Source organism: Anabrus simplex, chromosome 6 (assembly GCF_040414725.1).
Source record: "Anabrus simplex isolate iqAnaSimp1 chromosome 6, ASM4041472v1, whole genome shotgun sequence".
In the NCBI taxonomy this organism is placed as follows: Eukaryota; Metazoa; Arthropoda; class Insecta; order Orthoptera; family Tettigoniidae; genus Anabrus; species Anabrus simplex.
Window position 1 is genome coordinate 139,932,833 of NC_090270.1, and position 25,276 is coordinate 139,958,108.

Here is a 25,276-nt window from a genome sequence, read left to right on the forward strand (position 1 = left end):
AAGGCTAATTTTCATACCATACTCATTGCACCTATTTTCAAGTTCCAAGATATTAGACTGCAGGCTTCCGGCACAATCTGCCATTAAGACCACGTCGTCAGCATAGGCCAGACTGCTTACTGCATTTCCACCTAACTGAATCCCTCCCTGTCATTTTATACCCTTCAGCAGATGATCCATGTAAACTACGAACAGCAAAGGTGAAAGATTACAGCCTTATTATTATTTATAAGTTTCATTTTCCGTATTGATTGGATTCAATGTACAGACAAGAAAGGTGTTCCACCGATCAATACTTATTTATTGTGAATGGATTATTACACTAGTACTGGTTTCGGCCTTTCATGGCCATCATCAGCTAGTACATAACATTTATAGTCATTAGACAAAATTACAAAGATGTTACGTTAGATCATCCGGATGTCTCATGAAGAATGGAAGTAAAATATATTGTAGTATTGTTATGTTAAAATATCTGTGATTAAAGGTGGTGGTGATGGTTACAATGAACTAACATCTATTGAGTGTACATGGATATAAGTACATTAAAAACATTAAGATATATATAGGCCACAGTATAAAACACTTGAAAAATTTTAACACATTAAAATATAGTATATATTTTAAAAACGTCTATTAAAGTTTGAGTTCATGTTGTGTAGCATTCACTCTTCAATCTTCTTGTGGTTCCTGTGCTGATTTAGTTGTGTTAGTGGGTCATCAAGTATGTTCTATGTCTGACATACTTTATATTGATGTGTTGTAAGAACTCTTGTCATTAAAATTTTTGAAAATTGAATACTGTGCAATTCAACTATTGATGTACTCCAGTAAGTTTTATATATACTGCGAGACAGGGTTTGGTTTTGGAGCAGTTGGTGGCAACACTTCTCTCGTCTATGCACGTTATGTGGTTGTTATTATCTGTAAAGATAAGTTAATGTACCGGTAAGTATAGTGTGCGTATGAAGGAATGCCTGGTGTATGTATGAAAATGAAAAGAGTACTTACTATTGTTGTTGTGGAGGTTGTGTACCGATATGTTTGGAGACTTGCTGTGTTTTGCTATGAGTACGTCTCGGGCTCATGTTAGCTGTGGGGAGGGATGTAGGTGGAGGGGAAGGAAGAGTGGCTATTGTGGAGGTAGGGGCGGGGTTAGGCTTGTGATTCGTCGGTTTGTTAGGATGTGTGTTTATTATTTTGAGATAGCCATTCTTTATTGTAGGAATGGCTTTATCAAAGATGATGCTGCTTTTCTCTGTAATGTCGTTAATGTTATGATTGGGGTTAGCGTATTGGTCCAGAGAAATATAGAAATCTTCGGTTATGTTGAGCAGGGGGCCCTTAGAGTTTATGTTTAATATCGTCATGTCATTATTGATGTCTGTGAAACTATGCTTAGATTCTTCTATGTGTTGGCCTATTGATGAAAAATGGTTGTGTTTTACTGCATTTATGTGTTCATAGTAGCGGATGGTCTCTGCAAATAACCTTACTCCTTGTGGGTGGGGTTAACTTCCAATAAGTAACCAGGGGAACCTGACCCCTACAGAGCGCGTCCCCAGGTGGCGGATAGGGGGTCCCTGGAGTATGTAGGGCTGGTTGAAATAACCAATACAACCCGCGGACCAACAGGTAGCCCAATTCCTGGTGGTTTTAAAATACTGCGACACCCTCTCTCCAGGGGTCATAAATATGGAGGTCCCTTGCCATGGGTTAAGGGTGAAGACCTCAACGGCATCTACGGCGGAGAAGATGGACTTCGGTACGGCGGAGATGGCGGAAGAGGCAACCCATCCTTCTGGGGTGTACAGATGGAACCTACTGCCTTGTAGGACGAGGAAGGCATCCTCAAAGGCTAAGGGAGTAAACCCTGAAAATAATCCTCTTATGCGTTAGGCCTAGCAAGTCAGCAGGAGAGTATTGAGTATAGTTGCTTTCAATAAGAAAAAGAGCCTCGGAAAGAATATTATAGACAGGACTGACACGTCCTCTCAGACAATTGTAAAGTATGATGACCGCAAGGCTGATGATATACAATGTTCTGAAAGGAAACCCCAAATACACTGTCTGACAGAGCAAATGCAACACCAAGAAGGAGTGGTTCGAAAGGGATGAAAGTTGGGGAAAAAACAGAGACGGCACGGACGAATAATTGATGTTTATTTCAAACCGATATGCAGGTTACACAATGCGCACGGCATCGACTCAGTAGGATGTAGGACCACCGCGAGCGGCGATGCACGCAGAAACACATCGAGGTACAGAGTCAATAAGAGTCCGGATGGTGTCCTGAGGGATGGTTCTCCATTCTCTGTCAACCATTTGCCACAGTTGGTCGTCCGTACGAGGCTGGGGCAGAGTTTGCAAACGGCGTCCAATGAGATCCCACACGTGTTCGATTGGTGAGAGATCCGGAGAGTACGCTGGCCACGGAAGCATCTGTACACCTCGTAGAGCCTGTTGGGAGATGCGAGCAGTGTGTGGGCGGGCATTATCCTGCTGAAACAGAGCATTGGGCAGCCCCTGAAGGTACGGGAGTGCCACCGGCCGCAGCACATGCAGCACGTAGCGGTGGGCATTTAACGTGCCTTGAATACGCACTAGAGGTGACGTGGAATCATAAGCAATAGCGCCTCAAAACATGATGCCGCGTTGTCTAGCGGTACGGCGCTCCACAGTTACTGCCGGATTTGACCTTTCTCCACGCCGACGCCACACTCGTCTGCGGTGACTATCACTGACAGAACAGAAGCGTGACTCATCGGAGAACACGACGTTCTGCCATTCCCTCATCCAAGTCGCTCTAGCCTGGCACCATGCCAGGCGTGCACGTCTATGCTGTGGAGTCAATGGTAGTCTTCTGAGCGGACGCAGGGAGTGCAGGCCTCCTTCAACCAATCGACGGGAAATTGGGGAAATTGTTCTGGTCGATATTGGAACAGCCAGGGTGTCTTGCACATGCTGAAGAATGGCGGTTGATGTGGCATGCGGGGCTGCCACCGCTTAGCGGCGGATGCGCCGATCCTCGCGTGCTGACGTCACTCGGGCTGCGCCTGGACCCCTTGCACGTGCCACATGTCCCTGCGCCAACCATCTTCGCCACAGGCGCTGCACCGTGGACACATCCCTATGGGTATCGGCTGCGATTTGACGAAACGACCAACCTGCCCTTCTCAGCCCGATCACCATACCCCTCGTAAAGTCGTCTGTCTGCTGGAAATGCCTCCGTTGACGGCGGCCTGGCATTCTTAGCTATACACGTGTCCTGTGGCACACGACAACATGTTCTACAATGACTGTCGGCTGAGAAATCACGGTACGAAGTGGGCCATTCGCCAACGCCGTGTCCCATTTATCGTTCGCTACGTGCGCAGCACAGCGGCGCATTTCACATCATGAGCATACCTCAGTGACGTCAGTCTACCCTGCAATTGGCATAAAGTTCTGACCACTCCTTCTTGGTGTTGCATTTGCTCTGTCTGTCAGTCAGTGTAAAAAAGAGACCCAAATACCGAACTGGAACTATGAACATTCTATCATTAACTGGAAAGTTAGAAGAAGTCCTAGACATGATGGATAGAAGAAAAATGTCAATATTGGGATTAAGTGAGACCAAATGGAAAGGGATTGGAAGTAACACACTTCGTGGAGGATATAAATTATACTGGAGTGGACAGGAGAAGGTAGCGAAAAATGGTGTTGGATTCTTAATTAACGAAAGGACTGATGCTACAGCTGAAGTTATCTGCAAAAGTGATAGAATCATTAAAATGTCCATGAAACTGGAGAACACTAAGTACACCATCATACAAGTGTATGCCCCACAGACAGGCTGCAGTGAGGAAGACAAAGAGAAATTTCGGCAAGACCTGGAAGATACAGTTAATGAGGAAAATGTTATTATTATTGGAGATCTAAATGCGCAAGTTGGGGTAGACAGACTTGGGTACGAGAACATCATTGGTCCACATGGATTTGGACAAAGGAACCCAGAAGGAGAACAACTATTAGATCTGTGCAGAAGAAATGATCTTATAATCAAAAATACATTCTTCAAAAAAAAGAGACAGTCACAGAATAACAAGGTACAGTTGGGATGGCTAGTATAGAACATTGATTGACTACGTAATCACAAATAAAGATGGTGGCAGGTACATCACAGATGTAAAGGTCATCCCTAGTGAAAGCATGGACAGTGACCACAGATTGTTGGTAGTAGACTTCAAACATAAGACAAATGAAACGCAGAAACTTATTACGAAAAAACCAAGGATTAAAACTTGGAAGTTGCAAGAAGTCCAAATAAAGGAAGAATACAAACTAAGGATTCAACAGAGTTTGCCGAAGTGTGAAGTAACCAGCGTTAATGAAGAATGGAAGGCCTTCAAAGACACCTTTGTGGGAGAAGCCAAAAACCTATGTGGAGTTACAAGTTCTATCAAAAGAAGAAAGGAGACACCATGGTGGAATGATAGAGTGAAAACAGCGGTGAAAGAAAGAAACCAAATAAAGAAGGCACTGGACAAGGAGAGACAAAAACAGGGACAAGAATGAAATGAACAAGAAATACAAAGTCTTCAAGGAGAATACAGGAACAAGACACTTGCTGTAAAGAACATTGTAAGGGAAGAAAAAGAGAAGAAATGGAATTAGTTTGCAGACAAACTGGAAGAGGACAGTAGAGGAAATATGAAATTGCTATACAGAGTAGTGAAAAACAAGCAAAGGGATCAAGAGACCATAAAAGCAATAGAACGTGATGATGAAACTCTGGCACAAGAAGAGCGAGAAATTAAACAAGAACTCAAGATCTATTTCGAAAAGCTGCTGAATGGAGATACAGAAAACATAACAACGGATAGAGGAGAGCCAAGTCGAGGAACCACAACTGAACCACCAATTACATGGCTTGAGGTTGAAAATGCGCTCAAGAGCATGAAGAAAGGAAAGGCAGTGGGCATAGATGAACTAAGTGCAGATATGCTGAAAGCAGCGGGAGTTCCAGGAATCCAATGGCTCTATAGACTGCTCAACAAGATATGGGAGGAAAATACTATTCCTGAGGACTGGAAGATGGGCATCATTGTACCTCTGTTCAAGAAAGGAAGCCGACGAAAATGTACTAATTACCGTGGTATCACACTACTGTCTCATGTCCTGAAAATATTGGAAAAAATAATAGAGACCAGAATCAGAGATATTGTTGAACCAATTTTGGAAGAAGAGCAGTATGGTTTTAGACCAGGAAGGTCAACTACAGACCTTATATTTGCAATTAGGATGCTAATGGAAAAATACTGGGAGAAGAACAAGCCTTTATTCCTAATATTTTTGGACATTGAGAAAGCATACGATAGTGTACCAAGGGAAAGAATTTGGCAATGCATGAAAGAACTTCAAGTGCGAGATAGCCTCATAGACAAAGTGAAAAAGTTGTATAGTGGGAACAGAAGCTATATTCAAGTAGGATGTGGTTTGTCGGACTGGTTTGAAACAAAGAGAGGAGTGCAGCAGGGCAGCTCATTGTCACCACTTCTATTTATTATTGTAATGGATGTAGTAATGAAATCTATTAAAAGGAAAGAACATGGAGATATCAAAGCCTTCACATTTGCAGATGATGTTGCGATCTGGAGTGACTCAGAAGATGAATTGGGAGAGAGAATACAAAGCTGGAATGAGGAGTTTAAGAAATATGGTTTAAACATCAGCAAGACCAAGACGGTGGTGATGAAAGTGTATGGGGAAGGAGCAGAACCAATAGTCATGTTAAATGAAGCTCAACTGGACAGCGTTCCAGTTTTCAAATACTTGGGTAGCGTTATATCAAATGACAACCTAGCAAAACATGAGGTGAACAATTGAATCAATAAGGCAACACAATTCTACCACCAGGTAAGACACCTGCTGTGGGATGAGCAAATACCCATGAAAACAAAAATGACATTGTACAAGTCCTATTATACACCAATTCTTACATACAGTCTTGAAACCACAACACTAACCAATAGAGATAATTCCAAACTTCAGGCAGCTGAAATGAAATTCCTACGCACTATGATCCAGAAAACCAGGAAAGACAAGATTAGGAATGAGAAAATTAGAGAAGAAGTAGGAATAGACAATTCTCTCCTAAATAAGATTCAGATATCAAGACTGAAGTGGTTTGGTCACATGAAGAGGATGCCAGTAAACAGAACTGCAAGGAAGGAATTTGACAGAAAGGTAGAAGGAAGACGACCCGTGGGAAGGCCACGAAGGAAATGGATAGATTTAGTTAAGAGCGATGTAATGCTGAGAGGTCATGATTGGGACAAGTTGGTGGAGGAAGAATGGTACAAGGACAGGATGAGATGGAGGAGGCTCATATACCACACCCAGGAAACTGGAGATGGTTTAGGATGATGATGATGAGTAGCGGATGGTAAAGTTTCTGCCTGTACGTCCAATATAACTTGTGTCACAGTTGTTACATTTGAAACGGTAGACACCTGATTGGTTGTATTTATTATTATTATTGACTGTTTTGGTGTTGTGTATAGTGTTGGTGCTGTTGTGTGTGGTTTTGAATGCTATTTTCAGGTTGTGCTTCTTAAAAATATTAGTTATAGCATATATACTGGTGTTGTTGAAGGTAAATAGGACATAATCTTTTTTGGGTTTGGCTGTTTTAATTAATTTAGTTTTAGGCTGGGATTTTATTTTGCGAATGATTTTGTTGACCATTTCTTTGCTGTATCCGTTATGTTTGGCTATATCGTGGATTAATTTTAATTAATTATTTTGATCTTCTATTGTCATTGAGATGTTAAAAGCTCTATATATCATGCTATAATAGGCTGCTCTTTTGTGTGTGTTAGGATGAATGAGTCATTTTTTAAGGTATTTAAAGTGTGTGTGGGTTTCCTGTAGATCTTGTAAGATAAGTGGTTGTCGTGTCTGGTTATTGTCAAGTCCAAGTAATTTAAGGTACGGTTATTTTCGGTTTCTTTAGTGAATTTAATTTGGGGGTCTAAAGTGTTAAGTTTGTCTGGTACTAATCAATGAGATACCTCGATAGTTGTTGCAATCCTTCCTGTTCCCTTGCTTATAGATAGGTGCAATTACTGCTTTTGTCCAATCTGAAGTACCTTACCAACACTCCATGCTAAGCTTACTACTCTATGAAGCCATTTCATCCCTGCCATTTTATACCTTTCAGCAGATGATCCATGAAAACTACAAACAGTAAAGGTGAAAGATTACAGCCTTGTCTAACCCCTGTAAGTACCCTGAACCAAGAACTCATTCTACCATCACCATTTCAGGTCCAATTTCATCTATTCCTGCTGCTTTATGACAATGGAGTTTATTTACCATCCTTTCCACTTCCTCAAGCATAATTTCACCAACATCATTTTCCTCCTCCCCATGAGCTTGGCTGTTCGCAACACCACCAGAAAGATTTCCTTTTATGTTGAGAAGATGTTCAAAATATTCCCTCCACCTCTCCGGGGATTTCCTGGGATCTATTATGAGTTCAACTGAATTACTCAAAACACTGTTCATTTCCTTTTCCCCTCCATTCCTAAGATTCTTTATTACTGTCCAGAAAGGTTTCCTTGCTGCTTGACCTAGCCTTTCCAGGTTATTACCAAAATCTTCCCACAACTTCTTTTTGGATTCAACAACTATTTGTTTCGCTCTGTTTTTTTCATCTAAGTACAAATCCCTGTCTGCCTCGGCCCTTGTTTGGAGCCATTCTGATAAGCCTTCTTTTTACGTTTACAAGCTGCTCTCACTTCATCATTCCACCAAGATGTTCACCTTTTCCCATCTTTACACACAGTTGTTCCTAGGCATTCCCTTGCTGTTTCTATTACAGCATCCCTGTATGTCACCCATTCTCGAAACTTCTCATTAATCATATCCATGTACTTCTATCTAATTTCCTCGTCCTGGAGATTTTCTACCGTTATTCGTTTGCAGACAGATTTCACTTTCTCTACCCTAGGCCTAGAGATACTTAGTTCACTATAGATCAAATAGTGGTCTGTATCATCAAAAAATCCCTGGAAAACTCATACATTCGTAACAGATTTCCTGAATTCGAAGTCGGTTAAGATATATATATATATATATATAAAATAAAAAGTTTTTGAATAATAATTTACCCTTGTCAATGTTTTTTTTTTACAAGAATGTTCTCTTCATTTGCTCTTCCCAAGGCGAATGTTGTTTGTTTTAGTTTTATAAAAGTGTCTCTTGAATTCTGTTAATGTAGGATCCCTGAAGCTGATTGCTGTCTTATTATTACTTAAAGAGCTTCCCCAAAATCTGTAATGAAATATATGGGAGATTGCTTTTTGTTTTAGCGTTTATTAAATCTGCACAAGGAAACCTAGTATGTAAAAGAGTGGTTTCATACCTTGTTGTTATGACAAACCTACTGTGTCCTTGGAGGAGCGATGGCTGAAGCAGCCCTCCGTCTTGTGAAGTAACAATGTGTGTGTTCTGAAGCTTGTTCCACCTTTGGAGGAGGCAAGGCTGTGGAGTTGGGAGGAGGCGTGTCGCTTACAGTCACGGTTTCAATGGCTTCAGATGAGGGGGTAGGAGGAATAGATATACGGGAGGACAGAGGTTCGATCAATTTCTTCCTTTTAAAGTCTGTCTATTCTTTATGCCTAATGCTTCCAAATGTGCCAATGGCCGTAGCCGTGTTGAAACACCGGATCCCGTGAGATCTCCGAAGTGAAGCAACAGTGCACATGGTCAAGATTTGGATGGGTTGCCACGCGCTGTTGGGGGGGTAAGGGAATGGAGGAGCGGAAAGGAAATGGCCACCCTACTGTATGTAAACTCCAGCTCAGGCACACCTCTGTGGAGGTTTGGACTTGCCTTAGGGCAGATTACACCCTTACCTTACCTTCCAAATGTGATAATATTCCTTCGTATAAAGGTTTCCTATTATCAATTGTATCATTAAGGTTATTATCCTGATTACTTTGTTGATCTAAATAAATATATTTTCTAGTGTATTTAGTAGATTGCCTTTATTTGTTCTACACAATACTGTCAGATCTTGCTGTATAGTATTGAACTGATGACAGATTGCACTCATATGTTGGCCCATCGAGGAAATTTTTTTGTGTCTCTCGGCGTTGACGTGCTCAAGATATCTTACCGTAAAACTGAGTCTAGTTTGTCCTACACTTGCAATGCTACATAAGATTTTTCACATTGATGACATTTTAATTTGCAAACCCCTGAATCTAAATGTTTGTCCTTCCCTAGGCAATTAACACTATTGTAGTTTTTATAATTTTGCTTAGTATTATTACCAGTGCCTAGTTGAGTACACAATCTTATAGTTATGTATTCTGAATAGATTCATTACTGCATATATATTAGTATAAAAAAGGTGGAGATTTACTGTTATTGATTCAATGTAAATAAGATTTGATACGGGAAATAAAGCTGATTTCTTGGAAACAAGTAGGTCTTACGGCAACGATGGACGAAGGGCTAGAAGTGGGAAGAAAACAGCCATGGCCTTAAATAAGGTACAGCATTTCCCTGGTGTGAAAATGAGAAACCACAGAAAACCATCTTCATGGCTGCCAACAGTGGGATTCGAACCCACTAACTCCCGAATACTGGATACTGGCCGCACTTAAGCGACTGCAGCTATCGACCTCGGTGGTGATGTTCTTTCAAGAACAAAATATGCCATTCTGTTTTTAATTATATGATATCTTTTTCAGGTATAATCTGATATTAAATGTTTTCTTTTTCATGCATCCTGCATCAGTTTTGACAGACTGAGAAACTTCACAGATATAAGTTATCTAAATCAAAACTGAAAAGTATGGCTGCTTAACAAAAAAAAAAAAAACCACCACTCTATGATGAGTACACTGGAGCATCTCCATCACCAAAATCAGGATGATCAGTATCCACATCCATGAGTTCCCATCATTGGGGCAGTTGGTACGCTCACTTGGGGCTCCAGTAGCAAGAAAATTGCCTCACAACGTTCGGCTACCTTAACTTTGAAATTATCCCAATAAGTCTTTTGACCCTTGACGTTGGTGATCTTGAACTTTTTGGAATTCTGACATCCTTCTCTATCCTCCTGAATACACTTTGGTTGATGCTGAAGCTGTTTATTTTCCATATATTGCAACATTTTACAAAAAGAATGACTTTTTCAAATGTTATTGCTTCACAATTTTCTGAAATGTTCATAATTTAATTTATTTTTCCTGTGGAATTTACCAAAAATAATCAAACAATACCACACATGACATGATACTATGGTGGAGTACAGAGCCACACTGATTATAGCTGCACAGCAAGGCAATTTTAATACCTCAAATGGTGGTGCTATTGCATCATCTAATGACATCACGTTGAGACCAGACTCTTGATACTGGGTTCACTGGTCCTTTCTCTTTTCAATAACATACTGGAGAGTATTGTCACACGTGTTGCCTAGAAATTATTTCAATTTCAAAACTTTTTTTTAAAATTTACAATTTTCTTTATGTCGCACTGACACAGATAGGTCTTATGGTGACAATGGGATATGAAAGGGCTAGGAGTGGGAAGGAAGTGGCCGTGGCATTGGTGTGAAAATGGGAAACCACGGAAAACCATCTTCAGGTCTGCCAACAGTGGGGTTCAAACCCACTCTCCCCCGAATTCAAGCTCAGAGCTGCGCGACCCCAACCGTTTATGTTTATGTATATGTAATGCCCACTGGTTCTGGTTCTAAAAACTTTAGATGTATTCTACATCAAAAATCAAGGGCTGGAGCTATACAAATTTGCACATAATGGTAGTCAGTGGTGGCTGGTGAATTCTCTGATTGGAGGGGCTGTAAACACTACTAAACCCTACTCTGTTAATCACATTTATGAAGAGAAGTATTAACATAATAACAAAGAACAAAAGGAAGAATTTTATAGCCATGGCAAGTAAATTGGGCACTTAAGGTTAGTTCATTAAAGTGAAAAACTCTTGGATTTTCTGATGTCACTGTTTTGTTGTACCCCCTATGCTCAAATTTTATGCAATTAATTATGTCTACCGATTTACTAAGAATGTAGTGTTTTTAGCCAACTTCCTCGCTCAAATATTTTGAATGTAGTGTTTTTAGCCAACTTCCTCGCTCAAATATTTTGAATGTAGTGTTTTTAGCCAACTTCCTCGCTCAAATATTTTGTTTTGAGTCTGAATGCAGAATCCAATTGGCAACTTACATCTACTTTCTCAAGCATCACAAATTCAATACCACTATTTATGTGCCTTTTCCTCACATTGTTTTTAACTTCCTCATTGAAGTACTATACTTTATATCCAAAATGTCGTCTGAAGTCCACGCGGCTTCACAAAACATGTATAACAAAAGAACGCATTACTAATATCACACACAACCAGTCAGTGTACTTATGATGGCAAGGATGAAATTTATCCCGTCCTATTCTTAGGTTATGTTTAAATTAGGTCTTAGAGGTCCCAACCTCTTCAATTCTAGTTTATTTTTCATCTCTGCTGTACCAAAGTCCACCTTCTCTGCTTTCAATGCCACTGAGGTCTTCACTCATTACCCCATGCTGGGACCCATACCAGGTAGTACACACTGAGTCAGTGTGCCCTAGGACTCGGGTAGACAGGGTTGTTACTTTCTGAGATAGAGCTACTACTAAAGTGGGTCCCTACATGCTACCTAACAATTTAGAGAAAGAGAGATGAAAGTAATGTTATTTACTGGTGATATTGTAGAATGGGGAATGGACACTAGCGAAGTACAAGAAAAATGAATACACTAAGTGAGAAAACTGTGAATACAATATGAAGTTCAGTATGGAGAAGAGCAAGACAATGGTGATAACAAGAGGTGACAGAGTAGGGAAAGAAGTCAGAAATACTGGAGGTCAGAACTTTGAAACTGTGGACAGCTTCAAATACCTAGGAAACTAACACAAGCAAAGTGCAAGGCTGGATATAGAGATTCACAAAAGAGTGTAACAGGCAAATACATTCTACCAGAATGTATGGAATATAGTTTGAAAGTGTAAGGAATTAATGTAAAAAATGTCATATAATCTATATTGACATATGCAGCAGAGACCTGGGCAGTGAAAAGAAGAGAGGAGAGTACCAATTCCAGCCAGTGAAATGAAATTCCTAAAAGTTGTGATAGGAAAGACATGGATAGGCAGAGTAAGAAATAAAGATGACAGGAAGGAAACTGGAGTAGAAAAGTTGAATAAGAGAATTGAGAGGAATAGGAATGGGAATGATTTGGACATGTAAAGATGATGAACGAGGGAAAGATACTAAAACAGATGACAGATGGTACATTTGAAAGAAAGAGAGCAAGAGGCAGACCCAGAGCATGATGATATCTTTCGGCCCATCTCGTAACACCAACTCCTACCAATGTATTTCATAAACACCATGGCCTATATCTGAGTGTGACATTACCCATTTCAAATACAAATTTTGTTGAAATGTATTTGGACTTTCACGTGCTGGATGAACATACAAAAGAGCAGATAGAAGTAAAAATGTTATGCAGAATACAGTACATAAATGAAAATTTCTTGATTTAGATAAAATAACAGCTAAATGATAATATCATACATATAGCCAGAAGATAACAATATAAAGTACATAAGGCAGATGACTTAGCAGTTTCCAGTCTGTAATTACATAACTGATAAATTATGAGGATGGCTTCTTTTCTCTAGCAACCATGTCAAAGAAGACAGGATATTTTCAACAGTTCAACTTTTGGAAAATTATAAATCATTAAACAACTATAGGAACACACATGCAGTAATAAGTAGAAATTTACTCACAAGAGTACTAAGGAGTGCCCCATCAATTGACCTTGATCTGCAGAAATTGGAAATTTCTTGAAGCTGATGACTTGAATCTTTAAACTCTTGGGTTCCATACCAAACTTTTGAATATTGTGAGTCCAGACAGAGAGAATAACTGAATTTGTCACCTAAAGTGAAACAAGAAAATTCATCACATTTGTAACAATAAGCTGAGAAAGTAAGAAAGAGTACAATTCTTGATAATTCTAGTCTTGATTATCTGATGTTCTTGTACAGTCGGAGCCACAAAAACTTTTTTTTTTAAATAAAGAGAAGTAAATTTATTGACAAACTACTGACAAATATCAATTAATTCCCAGTGCACATTTATATTAATTTATGTTCTTAAACCAATTTCAATCAATCAATCAATCAATCAATCAATCAATCAATCAATCAATCAATCCTGATCTGCATTTAGGGCAGTTGCCCAGGTGGCAGATTCCCTATCTGTTGTTTTCCTAGCTTTTTCTTAAATGATTTCAAAGAAATTGGAAATTTATTGAACATCTACCTTGGTAAGTTATTCCAATCCCTAACACCCCTTCCTATAAACGAATATTTGCCCCAATTTGTCCTCTTGAATTCCAACTTTATCTTCATATTGTGATCTTTCCTACTTTTAAAGATACCACTCAAACGTATTCATCTACTGACGTCATTCCACGCCATGTCTCTGCTGACATCTCGGAGCATACCACCTATGATAAAAATGTTGATTCGCATAGGGAACCTGAAATATTTGTATGAATGAGTAAATATATAATGCCAATACAGTTGGTCCATTATTTGACATTATAATTGGACATGATAATGAGAATAAAGATGATACATTATCCAGGGATGATTATCAGATGTTGCTCTGTGATACGCCGCCATTACTAGCGAGGTTGCTTGTGAGCGAGCAACACGTCAGTATGCTACGGTAACACACTGCCCAAGGTTATCAAACAAGAGGGTTTAGCCCTTCACGTGCTGCACAGACTGACACAGAAGTTGCTCACGATTGAACTTACATTTCTTTGTAGATTTTCTGGTGAGCTTTCACTAGGAGGAACTAAAATATGCTAGAGATTGATTTTTGTTTCAGAACACTATGTCATCTTACAATTTATGTAATTTATTTTTAGAGATCCCTAGAGATGGTCGATAAATCACACAGCCTGCTACTTTGTCACCAATATTTTTCTGACATCGATATATCAGATACGCTGTCCCGGAAGTATCTGTGACAAAATATCATTTAAGTTGTGTACTTGGATCACATTCACAGGGCTACGTTATTTGCTGTAGCTCAATATCTATATGAATTTTTCATTTACCGGTTACCTATGGCGATATTAAAGGTGTTAAATCATACATTTTAACACAGTGCATTTATGAGCATAGTTGAGAGAATACCTACTGTATCTAGCAACTCTGTCTCTGCAAATAACCTTACTCCTTGTGGGTGGGGTTAACTTCCAATAAGTAACCAGGGGAACCTGACCCCTACAGAGCGCGTCCCCAGGTGGCGGATAGGGGGCCCCTACAGTATGTAGGGCTGGTTGAAATAACCAATACAACCCGCGGACCAACAGGTAGGCCAATTCCTGGGGGTTTTAAAATACTGGGACACCCTCTCTCCAGGGGTCATAAATATGGAGGGCCCTTGCCCTGGGTTAAGGGTGAAGACCTCAACGGCATCTACGGCGGAGAAGATGGACTTCGGTACAGCAGAGATGGCGGAAGAGGCAACCCATCCTTCTGGGGTGTACAGATGGAACCTACTGCCTTGTAGGACGAGGAAGGCATCCTCAAAGGCTAAGGGAGTAAACCCTGAAAGAAAATCCTCTTATGCGTTAGGCCTAGCAAGTCAGCAGGAGAGTATTGAGTATAGTTGCTTTCAATAAGAAAAAGAGCCTCGGAAAGAATATTATAGACCGGACTGACACGTCCTCTCAGACAATTGTAAAGTATGATGACCGTAAGGCTGATGATATACAATGTTCTGAAAGGAAATCCCAAATAAAAAAGAGACCCAAATACCGAATTGGAACTATGAACATTCTATCATTAACTGGAAAGTTAGAAGAACTCCTAGACATGATGGATAGAAGAAAAATATCAATATTGGGATTAAGTGAGACCAAATGGAAAGGGATTGGAAGTAACACACTTCGTGGAGGATATAAATTATACTGGAGTGGACAGGAGAAGGTAGCGAAAAATGGTGTTGGATTCTTAATTAACGAAAGGACTGATGCTACAGCTGAAGTTATCTGCAAAAGTGATAGAATCATTAAAATGTCCATGAAACTGGAGAACACTAAGTACACCATCATACAAGTGTATGCCCCACAGACAGGCTGCAGTGAGGAAGACAAAGAGAAATTTCGGCAAGACCTGGAAGATACAGTTAATGAGGAAAATGTTATTATTATTGGAGATCTAAATGCGCAAGTTGGGGTAGACAGACTTGGGTACGAGAACATCATTGGTCCACATGGATTTGGACAAAGGAACCCAGAAGGAGAACAACTATTAGATCTGTGCAGAAGAAATGATCTTATAATCAAAAATACATTCTTCAAAAAAAGAGACAGTCACAGAATAACAAGGTACAGTTGGGATGGCCAGTATAGAACATTGATTGACTACGTAATCACAAATAAAGATGGTGGCAGGTACATCACAGATGTAAAGGTCATCCCTAGTGAAAGCATGGACAGTGACCACAGATTGTTGGTAGTAGACTTCAAACATAAGACAAATGAAACGCAGAAACTTATTACGAAAAAACCAAGGATTAAAACTTGGAAGTTGCAAGAAGTCCAAATAAAGGAAGAATACAAACTAAGGATTCAACAGAGTTTGCCGAAGTGTGAAGTAACCAGCGTTAATGAAGAATGGAAGGCCTTCAAAGACACCTTTGTGGGAGAAGCCAAAAACCTATGTGGAGTTACAAGTTCTATCAAAAGAAGAAAGGAGACACCATGGTGGAATGATAGAGTGAAAACAGCGGTGAAAGAAAGAAACCAAATAAAGAAGGCACTGGACAAGGAGAAACAAAAACAGGGACAAGAATGAAATGAACAAGAAATACAAAGTCTTCAAGGAGAATACAGGAACAAGAAACTTGCTGTAAAGAACATTGTAAGGGAAGAAAAAGAGAAGAAATGGAATTAGTTTGCAGACAAACTGGAAGAGGACAGTAGAGGAAATATGAAATTGCTATACAGAGTAGTGAAAAACAAGCAAAGGGATCAAGAGACCATAAAAGCAATAGAACGTGATGATGGAACTCTGGCACAAGAAGAGCGAGAAATTAAACAAGAACTCAAGATCTATTTCGAAAAGCTGCTGAATGGAGATACAGAAAACATAACAACGGATAGAGGAGAGCCAAGTCGAGGAACCACAACTGAACCACCAATTACATGGCTTGAGGTTGAAAATGCGCTCAAGAGCATGAAGAAAGGAAAGGCAGTGGGCATAGATGAACTAAGTGCAGATATGCTGAAAGCAGCGGGAGTTCCAGGAATCCAATGGCTCTATAGACTGCTCAACAAGATATGGGAGGAAAATACTATTCCTGAGGACTGGAAGATGGGCATCATTGTACCTCTGTTCAAGAAAGGAAGCCGACGAAAATGTACTAATTACCGTGGTATCACACTACTGTCTCATGTCCTGAAAATATTGGAAAAAATAATAGAGACCAGAATCAGAGATATTGTTGAACCAATTTTGGAAGAAGAGCAGTATGGTTTCAGACCAGGAAGCTCAACTACAGACCTTATATTTGCAATTAGGATGCTAATGGAAAAATACTGGGAGAAGAACAAGCCTTTATTCCTAATATTTTTGGACATTGAGAAAGCATACGATAGTGTACCAAGGGGAAGAATTTGGCAATGCATGAAAGAACTTCAAGTGCGAGATAGCCTCATAGATAAAGTGAAAAAGTTGTATAGTGGGAACAGAAGCTATATTCAAGTAGGATGTGGTTTGTCGGACTGGTTTGAAACAAAGAGAGGAGTGCAGCAGGGCAGCTCATTGTCACCACTTCTATTTATTATTGTAATGGATGTAGTAATGAAATCTATTAAAAGGAAAGAACATGGAGATATCAAAGCCTTCACATTTGCAGATGATGTTGCGATCTGGAGTGACTCAGAAGATGAATTGGGAGAGAGAATACAAAGCTGGAATGAGGAGTTTAAGAAATATGGTTTAAACATCAGCAAGACCAAGACGGTGGTGATGAAAGTGTATGGGGAAGGAGCAGAACCAATAGTCATGTTAAATGAAGCTCAACTGGACAGCGTTCCAGTTTTCAAATACTTGGGTAGCGTTATATCAAATGACAACCTAGCAAAACATGAGGTGAACAATTGAATCAATAAGGCAACACAATTCTACCACCAGGTAAGACACCTGCTGTGGGATGAGCAAATACCCATGAAAACAAAAATGACATTGTACAAGTCCTATTATACACCAATTCTTACATACAGTCTCGAAACCACAACACTAACCAATAGAGATAATTCCAAACTTCAGGCAGCTGAAATGAAATTCCTACGCACTATGATCCAGAAAACCAGGAAAGACAAGATTAGGAATGAGAAAATTAGAGAAGAAGTAGGAATAGACAATTCTCTCCTAAATAAGATTCAGATATCAAGACTGAAGTGGTTTGGTCACATGAAGAGGATGCCAGTAAACAGAACTGCAAGGAAGGAATTTGACAGAAAGGTAGAAGGAAGACGACCCGTGGGAAGGCCACGAAGGAAATGGATAGATTTAGTTAAGAGCGATGTAATGCTGAGAGGTCATGATTGGGACAAGTTGGTGGAGGAAGAATGGTACAAGGACAGGATGAGATGGAGGAGGCTCATATACCACACCCGGGAAACTGGAGATGGTTTAGGATGATGATGATGATGATGATCTAGCAACTCTGTATGTCAACAGCTAGCTCATGTTTCATATGTAGCACAAATCGAACAGGGCTGTTTTCAGCTTGCAAACTGAAGCACATTTGTACACATATTTCTTCGAGAAGTACTTGTCCGTTTTTAAAAATAATCACGGTGCTGAATTTGTAATGTTTGTAGATTTAAGGCTATGTGTACAGAATAGTGTGGTACCATTTAAAAAAGCAAAGTAAGTACTATGATCTCAGAAAATATTAACGCCATGAAACAATACTGTGAGTCCGATAATTAACTGCTTGGAACCATTACTGAAAGTGAAAACAAAATCCAATATTTTTAACCACTCACGAATTATTTGAAGTGGGCAACTTACCTGAATAACCCTGTATATAGGAGGAATCTTTGTATTAAGTGCATAAATTTCTTATTTGTAGCTAGCAAAGAAACTATGAATATAATATGCCTCAATTTTTCAGCTCAATTTTCTTCAATCTTCATTTAGGTATTGTAATGAGTACTGTCCCTGCTGTAGGTTGTATTGTGATATTATATTGCATAATGAATACTCATCATAAAAGCTAGTAATTTTATTTTTAAACCTACATTAAGTACTGTAAAAATAATTGGTATCCCAGAGACACAACATGGGTGTGTCACATTCTGTTTGTTCATTTATTGCTATAAAGGTGAATATTATTTTTTCCACTTCTAATGTCCCGAATCTTTCAAAAAATACTACCCGACATTGTCATCAATCATCATATCAACTACTGTAGAAGTATTTCTAAACTGGCCGCCCGCGACCAAAGAGTGACCGTGAAGATAATCCTATGCTCGTGCTTCCTGTGACTGAATCACAGATAAAAGTCACAGATATGCCAGTCGCAGGTATTCTGAAATATCATTTAAGCTCATCTCTACTCATCCCAGGGAATAACAAGATAAGTCAAAAAATTAAAGTTCTCAAGGGAAGCACCTTTTTGTTCTATACAATACGAAACCATCGGTGCACCAAATGTTGTCAAACCATTCTGTGTTACATGAAACAGCTTCTTAAATAGTGATTTTGTTGGGATTTAAAAAAAAAATCAAAACCCATGGCGCGACAGCCCCGAAGGACCTTGGCCCAGCAAGCGACTGCTGCTCAGCCCGAAGGCCTGCAGATTACAAGGTGTCATGTTGTCAGCACGACGGATCCTCTCGGCGTTTTTCTTGGCTTTCTGCTTTGGATTGCGAATGAAACTGACTTGTCCTATATTGACCAGGCAGGCATTATTTTCTTTTGTGGACCAGTAAAAACCCAAAGCGTACAGTCACATTTGTGTATTGTTAGCTCTCAGTGCTCTCACTCTGTGATGACGGGTGTTCCTGAGCAATTCTCCTTTGCGGCAGTATCTTAACACATGACAAAGAGTTTCATTCTCGCTGCAATCTGGATGATGGCAGCGGATTGAGCCACGACATCTACCAGGAACTGCTCAGACTGCCGAGATGTTGCACGACATTTTGAGAGCATTTGCCCATTCGGAGTTTGACAGTCCTTTCCAGTTATTTATTCAGAAGTTTGCTTTAGGGTGATCGGCATAAACTTCAACGCCTTTTCCTCTTAAAGAGTGTAAAGTCCAAGTGCAGAAGCTTTGTTCTCATAGTAGTTTAAGAATTCGCCGACCAGTCAATGGATTATTAGTGTCATCAATATCTAATTTCTCCAACACTGACTTCTTTTCTGCCCATAAGTCTGTGATAGCGTGAAGGTGAATAAGACGGCTGCAGATGTTGAAGTTTTGTATAGGAGCTTCCCACTTGGCTCGCATAAGACCCTAAGCCTTGGAAATGCTTTGGAGCGTAGATCATTCCATCTGGACAGTCATGAGGGAGACGAATAATTTCTTTAACTGCGCCTTTTAACAGCTTATCAACATCTTCCAGAAAGCTATTTCTTATTTCAGTTAATGGAGCACAATGAAGAGGGTATATAAGACTGGGCCATATATACTGATTGATGATGGATATCTTTTGATCCGGTTTCAGCAAAGGAGAGGTGCATAACTTTGAAATGTTTGATTATTTTCACCATGTTGGTCCATATTGACTTATATTCAAATTTCTGTAAAAAATATTTTCACCGCCTTGTCAATACTTAATACATTTTATTTTATTCAATTACCGTACATGTACATGTTTCGAGAGCCACCGCTCTCTTCTTCAGCGGTGCCAAACATTAATTGATCCTTGGACTATGGTACAATGGTATAATATAACAAGTATATATGAATTTTGAAAATTGTTACAACAATTTCTCTTAGTTTCACCTTTCCTATTTACTATGTCATTTGTTGCAGATTTTACTGGAATTTTCTAAATAATGGAATGTATTAAATTAATCTCTATATGTTAATTATGTCCTTATTTACATCTGAAAGAATAAATATTTCTTCCTGTCTAAATTTAACATTTACTTGTCATTTAGTGGAAATCCTTAAATAAATCAATTTGTAAAATAATAGATAACATCTATAAAATAGTCCTTATCCTAAAATCGTAAAATCATAAATAATAAATATCAATTCGTAAAATAATAAATAACATCTATAAAATTAATTATCGTTTAAAATGTTTCTGCTCTCTTCTTTCTTGTTAAAGTCTGCTATAATTTTCCTGACCTCTCATAAATCAGAATATCTTCTCTTAATCTCGTCCAATTCCTTAAATAAATAAACCAAACAAACTAACTTTAGAGACCTTTTGCGGAAAAAAAAACGGCTACTCAGATGTCTGGAGAAATTATTTAGGCCTACTTACTTCATTCCATCTAATTTATTCAAAAATTAAAATGATGTGATATTGGTCTGAACCCAAACAATATGTCCTCCTTCTTTCCTTGTTGTCAATCTGCTACTCTGCTACTGGTTACGCGATGACCATGTTGGTCGCTTTCTAACCGTCAAACTCCTTTAAATAATAAACCAACAAACTAATCTTTAGTGACGTGTTTATAAAAGGACGATATCTCAGATAATTAGAGAAAATTGTATTTACTTACTTCAGCTCGACTGGTTGCCAAAATTTAACCTTGACCGAAGTATTCTTGTACTAGTTTGAATAAACAAACGTGTTCTGCTCTCTGCTGTTAATGACCTTGTTAGGCTCGCTGCTACCTGTCGCTGTGCTGCCGGTTATGTAATGTAGGGGATGGAGGGGGCGCGTACTTGTGACCGGAACTATTTCTTTCGCTCCCTCTTTCTCTCCCTTCTTATATGATTGTATGCCAATCGGTACATCACATTTTCTTCATTCAGTGGTTCGTTGAAGTTATTTTCATTATAGTTTCTCTGATCAATATGTATATTTATTTTATCTAGAGCGTCCATTAATTTTCCTTTCGTTGTCATGTGCAGTATTTCCATATCTTTGTCTATTTCTGTAAAATGATGTTTGTGTTCTTCCATGTGTTCTCCCATTGCTGAGAATCTCCTGTGTCTCACTGCATTCACGTGCTCCTTGTATTTCGTCTCCAAACTCCTCCCTGATTGTCCAATGTATTTTTTCCCACAATTTTGGCATTTGGTGCAATATACTCCTGATTTATTAAACCTGTCGGATCTATTAACCTTATGCGAATTAAATAAAATTCTCTTATTATTGTTGTTTGTCTTAAACGCCACGTCAATGCCCTTTTTATTTAATATCTGTTTTATTCCGTATGAGTGTCTATTATGAAATGTTATTACCACTACATTCTTCCTTTCTTTCTTTTCTTTTTCCAAGGTTGATTTCTGTTTATTTATTAATTTGCCCTTTATTTTATCTACATATTTGTTCGTATATCCATTTCTCTTTGCGATCTCATATGGTGGTCATCTCTTTTTTGAACACTTGTCTTTTTAAGGGAAATTTAAGTGCCCTGCTGATCATACTATAAAATGTTGCCTTCTTCTGTTGGCCTGGGTGATTGGAGTCCTTCCTAATAATAGTGCTAGTGGTCATTTCTTTCCTATAAACCTGATACTCTAATTCTCTACCATTTCTCGTTATTTTGACATCCAAGTAGTCCAGCGATCCTCCTTCCTCTGATTCCATTCTGAATTTGATATCTTTGTCTATTTCATTCACCCTTCTTAATACTTCTATTGGGCTTAATTCTCATCTATGATAATGAACACATCGTCCACAAATCTTAACCATTTAATTAATCCTTTAATTTTCTCAATTATTTTATTTGATTCCCCATAGTATCAGGTTTATAGGAAAGAAACGACCACTAGCACTATTATTAGGAAGGACTTCAATCACCCAGGCCAACAGAAGAAGGCAACATTTTATAGTAGGATCAGCAGGGCACTTAAATTTCCCTTAAAAAGACAAGCGTTCGAAAAAGAGATGACCACCATATACGAGATCGCGAAGAGAAATGGATATACGAAGAAATAGGTAGATAAAGGACAAATTAATAAATAAACAGATATCAACCTTGGAAAAAGAAAGGAAAGAAAGGAAGAATGTAGTGGTAATAACATTTCATAATAGACACTCATACGGAATAAAAAAGATATTTAATAAAAAAGGGCATCGACGTGGCGTTTAAGACAAACAACAATAATAAGAGAATTTTATTTAATTCCCATAAGGTTAAGAGATCTGACAGGTTTAATAAATCAGAAGTATATTGCATCAAATGCCAAAATTGTGGGAAAAAATACATTGGACAATCAGGGAGGAGTTTGGAGACGAGATACAACGATCACGTGAATGCGGTGAGAGACAGGAGATTCTCAGCAATGGGAGAACACATGGAAGAACATAAACATCATTTTACAGAAATAGACAAAGATATGGAAATACTGCACATGACAACGAAAGGAAAATTAATGGACGCTCTAGATAAAATAAATATACATATTGATCAGAGAAACTATAATGAAAATAACTTCAACGAACCACTGAATGAAGAAAATGCGATGTACCGATTGGCATACAATCATATAAGAAGGGAGAGAAAGAGGGAGCGAAAGAAATAGTTCCGGTCACAAGTACGCGCCCCCTCCATCCCCTACATTACATAACCGGCAGCACAGCGACAGGTAGCAGCGAGCCTAACAAGGTCATTGACAGCAGAGAGCAGAACACGTTTGTTTATTCAAACTAGTACAAGAATACTTCGGTCAAGGTTAAATTTTGGCAACCAGTCGAGCTGAAGTAAGTAAATACAATTTTCTCTAATTATCTGAGATATCGTCCTTTTATAAACACGTCGCTAAAGATTAGTTTGTTGGTTTATTATTTAAAGGAGTTTGACGGTTAGAAAGCGACCAGCATGGTCATCGCGTAACCAGTAGCAGAGTAGCAGATTGACAACAAGGAAAGGAGGAGGACATATTGTTTGGGTTCAGATCAATATCACATCATTTTAATTTTTGGATAAATTAGATGGAATGAAGTAAGTAGGCCTAAATAATTTCTCCAGACATCTGAGTAGCCGTCTTTTTTTGCAAAAGGTCTCTAAAGTTAGTTTGTTTGGTTTATTTATTTAAGGAATTGGACGAGATTAAGAGAAGATATTCTGATTTATGAGAGGTCAGGAAAATTATAGCAGACTTTAACAAGAAAGAAGAGAGCAAAAACATTTTAAAGGATAACTAATTTTATAGATGTTATTTATTATTTTACGAATTGATATTTATTATTTATGATTTTACGATTTTAGGATAAGGACTATTTTATAGATGTTATCTATTATTTTACAAATTGATTTATTTAAGGATTTCCACTAAATGACAAGTAAATGTTAAATTTAGACAAGAAGAAATATTTATTCTTTCAGTTGTAAATAAGGACATAATTAACATATAGAGATTAATTTAATATATTCCATTATTTAGAAAATTCCAGTAAAATCTGCAACAAATGACATAGTAAATAGGAAAGGTGAAATTAAGAGAAATTGTTGTAACAATTTTCAAAATTCATATATACTTGTTATATTATACCATTGTACCATAGTCCAAGGATCAATTAATGTTTGGCACCGCTGAAGAAGAGAGCGGTGGCTCTCGAAACATGTACATGTACGGTAATTGAATAAAATAAAATGTATTAAGTATTGACAAGGCGGCGAAAATATTTTTTACAGAAATTTGAAATGTTTGTCGTTAAGTCAGCAATTACAGTTGCCTCATCAAATACAATCTCATCATTGAACTTAACTCCAAGGTATTTAATATGTTCTTCATTAAATGTCAATGAATGTATACTGGACCTGTCTACAGTGAGGATTACATCAGGATACAGTATTCCACTTCTAACACAAATGAATTTGCTTTTAACTGGATTGATTCCATAGTCCTAAAAAAGAGGTAGAATACACTAAAATAAAACTGAGTACCTACACCTTGTTTTGCATAGCCTTTAATTGATTTTGTTCTTTTGCTGCAGAATTTTAAGTGGTGAAAATTCTTAATTTGTAATACTTATTGGTTGTTTAAGCATATTAAAACTTTGTTTTAAGTTTATATCATGTTCTTCATATCGATTATCATAGATTTTCTCTCACTCTGTGATAGGTATGAATATGACAAGCAAATTAGAGCAGATGTAGGATGCAATAGTCAGGTAGAAATGAAAAGGTTAGCACAGGATTGGGTGGCATGGAGGGCTGCATAAACCAGTCTATGGACTGGTACTCAAACTACAACAACAGGTTTATATCAGTCACATTCATACCACATTACTATAAAACCAAATTTAATGCAAAACAAATAGCCGGTCAACTTCACCCAACATTGAGGTTAACTTGACCAGGACACTTACGACCATTTCCTCTTCATCTGTAACGTGACATTTGCAAAGGCCATGAATATTGTTAGTAGTGGCATCAACATCAATTCTAAAAGACAGATTCATCCCATTTGATGGTACTACATAAGAGAAGTTATAGAAATTACAAGTTTTGATCATTTACGTCTTAATACAGTTTTACCTACTATGATAACAGAATTCATGAATTGTGAAGATTATTATGAAAATGAGAAAAAAAATCGTAACGGAACATTCCCTTGAATAATGATCGCTTGAAGAATAAGATGAGAGGTAACCATAAAAGAAGAAAGAACTCTCTTTACTTTAGATACCCTAATTTCTCAGAGTCAGAAGGAAACTAAATGTGACGGCCTACAATATCAAAAACACATAAAGTTGATCAGCAATAACATTGCATTGACCATTCTTTGTTGTGATATGCTTTGACTCTTCTGGTGCCACTCATCTCTGATAGATGGGATTACTACTGCATCCATAGTAAAACAACCTGCCTGAATATTGGCGGGAAGTAGCTGGGGAGTTAGACAACTTTCTTCTTTAGCATGCCATTCCTCTGGTTCATAAATTTTCTGATAACTACTGGTACGTAACACACAGGTTCATCACTGTATTCCAACTATTTGAACCCTACTCTGAGGATCTGATTGAAATGAGCAGTGTGCA

At 38.4% G+C, this 25,276-nt stretch overlaps 1 protein-coding gene across 1 annotated transcript in view; it reads right to left on the bottom strand.

The window, feature by feature from the left end:
* The window catches only part of LOC136876199 (uncharacterized), a 77,149-nt gene that overhangs the window by 30,497 nt on the left and 21,376 nt on the right, over window positions 1-25,276 (bottom strand). The window contains exon 2 of the mRNA XM_067149944.2: window positions 12,852-13,003. Within this exon, the coding sequence (XP_067006045.2) occupies window positions 12,852-13,003 (152 nt within the window). The remainder of the gene's footprint in view (window positions 1-12,851; window positions 13,004-25,276) is intronic.